This window comes from Arachis hypogaea, chromosome 1 (assembly GCF_003086295.3).
Source record: "Arachis hypogaea cultivar Tifrunner chromosome 1, arahy.Tifrunner.gnm2.J5K5, whole genome shotgun sequence".
NCBI lineage: Eukaryota > Viridiplantae > Streptophyta > Magnoliopsida > Fabales > Fabaceae > Arachis > Arachis hypogaea.
The window spans coordinates 64,386,118-64,392,117 of record NC_092036.1 but is presented as its reverse complement, the minus strand read 5'-3'; the positions used below and the strand labels follow the sequence as shown (position 1 = coordinate 64,392,117).

At 37.5% G+C, this 6,000-nt stretch overlaps 1 protein-coding gene across 1 annotated transcript; it reads right to left on the bottom strand.

Moving 5' to 3' along the window:
- Positions 1-1,189: 1,189 nt before the first annotated feature.
- LOC112805513 (quinolinate synthase, chloroplastic) lies at positions 1,190-5,785 on the bottom strand. Its single transcript, XM_025847891.3, has 7 exons — positions 4,815-5,785; positions 3,833-4,117; positions 3,418-3,636; positions 3,102-3,281; positions 2,361-2,873; positions 2,064-2,225; positions 1,190-1,709 (listed from the first exon to the last, which is right to left on the bottom strand). The coding sequence occupies exons 1-7, from the start codon at positions 5,547-5,549 to the stop codon at positions 1,638-1,640; spliced, it is 2,166 nt and encodes a 721-aa protein (XP_025703676.1). The 5' UTR covers positions 5,550-5,785; the 3' UTR covers positions 1,190-1,637.
- Positions 5,786-6,000: the final 215 nt, after the last annotated feature.

Genomic DNA, 6,000 nt, shown 5'->3' with positions numbered 1-6,000 from the left:
TTATGATATATATTCCGATTTGTTCACCAATTTGTCTTGGTCTCATGGAATCAATTCAGTGAATAGGATACCCAATCAGTTAGAGGAAACATGAATAAATAAACATATCTATACATCCCACATGTACATTTTTTTATTAATTTTTATTCCTGAAGGCCACACATCCAAATACCGAATTTAGATTCTCATTCAATTTATAATTCTTATTATATGAGTTTTATTATTTTAATTTTAAAAAAAATTAATTTTTTTATTAATTCTTTTATTTTAAAAAAAATTAATTTCCAAATATCATGGAATAGTAATACATGATTATTTTATTTAAAATTGACATCAAGAGATAAAGACTAGAAAACAAATTTAAATTCAGAGCTTGTACACACCATACTTTTCTTTTTCCTTTTTTATTTTCCTTTTTAAATTTTAGAATCCTCAAGTTGTTTTTGTTACATGCAGAAGCTACATATCAACACAACTTCTAGATACTTCTGTGTTACAAAAGAACTCAATAAAAAAGACACTGTGCATGAATTATTTAACGATTATATTAACTATCAAATCAGTCACTCTTATAAAATATATATTGAAATACAAGAAACATATTAAAAATAAGTTAATTTCACATATATTTATACATAAATACATAATAGAGTAAACTATTATTTTTACCTATAAAAATTGAAAATGCTGACATATCTATTCATAGAAGATAAAAATTATCATTTGTACCTATAAAAATTGATTTTCGCAAGCAAAATTACCCAAACCCTAAATAATTACATAAAATCCCCAAACTACCCTCTTCTCTTCTCTCACGCACGCATTCACCCTCACTCACTATCTGTAGCACCTAAACCACCACTACCGTATCATCTCTCCTCTTGAACATCAACATAGCCCGGCCATTATCCTCTTCAAAATTACAAAATAGAACAAACTCATATCAAATTAAAAAATAGAACATGCATAGATTCAAAATAAAACCCTAATTTCTTAGAACCTTCACTAAAAATTGTCAATTTCTCAGATTCAATATCACTATTTTCGTTACAAATGACACAGAACATTAATTCGATTTTGGCGACGCTGGGAGGAGATGACGAAAACGCATCGCTAGGAGAAGAGAGCAACGACACCGAGAGAAGGAGAAGACGAAGATATGACATTTGAAAAAGGAATGAACTCAACATTGAACAATTGTTAGTGTGTACATAATATTATTTATTATCCATATCAAACTCAGAAGAAAAACATGTATGTTGAATCCTCATGTCATAAATATATCAAGTTAAACTTGATCTATAATTCTATATAATCTTCCTGCAACAGAATTAGAATCCCCTCCCCGAAAAAATTACTGTGGGCCAGGTACTGTACATTATTACATTATTAAGAATGGGGTATAAGCCAAAAATGATATTTCATTATATCTTATCCCAAACTATATTATAGTATTCTAAAAAATTGAATAAAGAGCACCATACAACAAAATTTGGTTGTAAGCTTGTATTAACGATTACCATGATAAAATAAAAGGCCTTGCACAGATCTATGTGTTTAAATGCAACTTTGATTTGTTTGAGTGCAGCAGCACATGCTTCTGTATCCACATCAAATCCTTCTCCTAAGAAACTTGTTCACATCGACCTTCCATTATCTTGGAGATGAAGAATCTGATCAACTAACTTCTCTGGAAGCTTTTTAGCAGCCTGTGCAAGTATGAAAAAGTTAACATAACAACGCATTGAAATCACTTCAATATGCATATATAAAAGAGGTGGAGTCCAAGGTGTCTATGTTTACGGTGGCTACAAGCCTAAAATAGCTAAAAAACTTTAGCAACACTTAGAAAGTGTTGCTAAAATTAAAGTTATACTTGTTTACATTTTCGTAGCACTTTTCTAAGTTTTATTTGTCAAATTAAAAAACGTTGTTAAATAATAAAAAAACATTACTTTGACTTTAGCAACACTACCAAGTTTTACTAAAATTGGGTAGTCAACATAGCCACTGTAACCAGACACCATAGCATGCACCTATAAAAGAATCTATACCAAACTAACCTGGAAGTTCCTCATGTGCAAGATTGGTTCACATCCGACATCTGCCACTGATTTGCCGTTCGGAGTCTGCAACTTAAATCGCTCTGCATTGTACTCAGCGAGTTTATTTTCTTTGTCCGGTAGGTGATGGCAAACTTTCAGAAGCGAGTCAAGAGAATTCATCTGGAGTTAAACAAGCAATTAAGCAACATCTTAAAAGAATAAAATTTGGAGGACTTAATTACTTGTAGTTGTAGTCCAGTGACAAATCACAAGGCATTGCTCATTGATTCGTCTAAACTGCGCGACAAATTATACCTTCATGTATGGACAAGATGCACAGCCACCATGAATGGAACAACCCTCTCCACTAGCCACTCCTGGTACAACAGGAAGTGTGATATCACCCAATTGAACAGAATGAGGACTTGAAGGCAAATTTGATGATGTGCTTGAGATTGAGTCCGATGAAACTGGAAAGACAATTTCAACGGTAACTTTTGATCCCTGTGAAGAGGACTTTGTAGGATCCAACAAACTACGGACGGCAGCAACAATTGAAGTTATCATCCCTGATTCTGTCCCAAGAACAAATTGAAGATGATCATCGATGTTTCTATCCAATGATTCTTGAACCCTGTCTTTTATGAAATCTAATATGTTCTGGGTGGAGCCTACTACACCCATTCCCCTTCGTTTCGCTTCCATTGCCAATGAAAACATCTCTCCAGGTACCTCAAGATGAGCAGTAAGGAATGCATCACAATACATTTCCTTTATCTTCTCTACAACCTCATGGCCAAATAAATGGTGAACAATGCATGTTCCATCCTGACACCAAGAGAAAAGAGTATTTGGTCATGAATGAGCTATAGATTGATAGTACTAGCTTCACAATATTTTATTATAAACGGCATCTACAATGAAACCCTTATCCAAATCTTTTCTAATGGCTTTGCATTGTCACTCTCTATCCCTAGCAATTGTGCCTACAAGGATAAAACATCTTTTTTCTTTTCTTTTCTTTTTTGGACAGGGAAGATAAAACATCTTATTTACCTGAAAATAGTGAAGTCGTGGAAGTAATGATCTAATAGAGTCAAGACTATGCTCAGGATGTATTGCTGCAATCTCTTCATCAGTCATGTGTGTCATCTGCAGGAACAATTCTTTGATATTTGCACCCATGTATGAATCAGGCCCATACCATACACTCAAATCCGGCACTTGAGCAAATGCCTGTGCCAAAGGGGAGACCAAAATGTCAATTTAAGAAGGAAAAAAAATCTTAAGGGACTTAAGTGGCCTGGTGCTCATCACATGATGCATCGACATGACCATTACCAAGCCAAAGGTAAATTTGCATCTGACCAACCTGTAGAATAGTTTGGACAACATTTGATGAAGTACAGGTTATTGTTGGTACAAGCTCATGCGCATATGCCTTTGTCTCTAACTTGGTGTTAATGTATATAACATGCAAAGAAGGAGCAGAGTTAGAAGCTGCCTGAAGATACTCCATATATATAGGAGTAGCTGCAGCATCAGCCAGAGAGCAGCCGATACGCTCATTTGACATCCTATAGACACCAACCTGCATATAATTAGACAAATAGTAAGGACGATCTAACATGAACATTGAAGTTTACCACCGCATTCAATTCATGTCATAAGGGAAAATTTTGTAGCAATCAGCGGCTCCTACACATGCTTCGCCTATCAATCATGTATTATGCCTGCTGATGGCAATTGGCAAATGTTCAAAGATAAGTAGGCAGAGAAAGGCATACCTCATTATAACCAGCTTGATCAAGGATGGCTCGAACATTTTCGGACATAAAATCCACACCTAATACTGTTATGAATTGGCATCCGGCTTTTGCCATTTTGACCGCTGTATCTGCCATTACCAGAGAATCAGATATATAGATATGTGGCCACTGCTTCTGAGCAGCAGTTAGGATGCCCTGCACTTCAGGATCCATGTAAAAATGTGCAACCACGCCAATTTTCTTCTCCTTTAGCACTTTAACTAGTTCATTGACTTGTGACTCATTCGGGAACAGGTATTTGGCCTGAAGGAAAGCTAGAAGGAAATTAGGAGTTTAATAATATGATGCCAATATTATTAAGAGATATAATAAGTGTTATTTAAATAGTTAAAGGTTAGTCCCAATAAGGCCATTGCAAAACCCTTTTCATAGTTAGTTCCTTTTCACTCTCTGTTACATGGATTTGGGATATGGAATTTTCAATTTTGAGGAAGCAGCCATTATTATGTGATGTAAAGGTATCCTGTTTTCTCTTTTTCTCTTAAAATCTCGTTGATTAGATTACATGGGACCTTCATCGATGAAATGCTTCGACAAATTTGGATACAATGACCTTTCAGAAAAGGAGCAAAAAAATGGGAACTTTCGACAAAACTGTTTGACAAACAAAACATTCCACAAAATTACTATCCATTCTGGTTAATTTTGTGCAACTAACCCAATAAAATCAAGAGAAAATGCCCCTTTTTTGTCCTTCATCATTTGTTCGATTAGGGATAAAGCCATACTCCAGAATTTGAAAATTCCTAACCATTCGAGGAATTGATCTAAACAGCTCTATAAACGTTTTACCTGCTCATTATATCACGTGCCGTTTACCAATAACAGAAACCGCTTAAGCCAGTTATTTGAATGGTGGAAGACCACTTTGTCGATCGAACAAATTGGTCAGAAAATCAAATTAGGGAGCAGTAACAGAAAACGGCAAGATAGTGCTAACCTGAGCCTGGGCGTAGGTCCCTTTCGGAAAGAGTCCATCTGCGGAAACAACTAAAGAAGGAAAAGGCTCAAAGGATTTCTTTCCTTCTTTCTCAGCAACCAACTGCTTCGTCCTCTTCTGCATGCTCACAAGCACGTTGTGCCACGTGTTCACCCTTGACCTTCCGGTCCCTGAACTCCCCAGGCCAACGTTCAGGCCCAACAAATCCTCCGTCTTCACCTTCAGTACCTCCTCCGGCTCCGACCCATTCATGGCCCAAACCAGACACGCGCAGTACCCCCGCGTGACCTCAGAGTCGCTGTCCGCCGCCATCCTCACCTTCCCTTCATCGTCCAATCTCACCTCCACCCAGACCCGGGCCGTGCAGCCCATCACCCGGTTACGATCCACCCGCTCCGAATCATCCATCTGCGGCATGAGCCCAGCGTAGTGCAGCAGCCGCTTTACTCGCTCAACGGGCTCCGCCAGGGATTGGAACTCGCGGGAGAGGTGGCGGAGCTTGGAAGGGAGGAGCTGGGCAGTTTCCGAGGGGGAGAAGGAAATTAAGGCGGAGCATGAGAGAGAGTTGGGTTTGGAGGGGTTTTGGTGGGTGCATTTGATTGGTTTGGAGAAGGGTATGTTGCGTTTGTGGACTTGGCGGAGGGTGAAAACGGGTCTGGACTTTGAGAAGAACGAGGGAGTGGCAGGGAAAGGTGTGGTTGTTGTGTTGATGACCATGGCTGCAGGAGCATCCATGAGAGGGCGGTGTTCGGGTTTTGCGGAGGTGAACGGAAATGGAATTGGATCTAATTGGAGGGGCAACTGGAGGTCTATAATAGTAGGTGCAATTTTCCAAACAAAATGACATCAAATTACATTCAGATTTAAAAAAAAGGAAAAGGGAAAAAGTTGGAAAATTCGGAGTATTGTAATGTCAACATGGTAATGAAATTCCAAATATCATATTCTTATGGGAATTCATTCATTCATTCATTTATTAACTACTAACCATAGTTAAATTCTAAAGTAGTCCTGAAATTCACAAAATACACCGATTTAAATTTTGATTTTTTAATTGCACTAATTACGTTTTCCAAATTGTAAAAAATACATCAAGTTAGTCCCTTTTAAATTTTCCGTTCATATGTTTTGCGGACAAGAGTGACGTAGCGAATTATTGTCACACTGGAGTGTCTAACGGTTACAT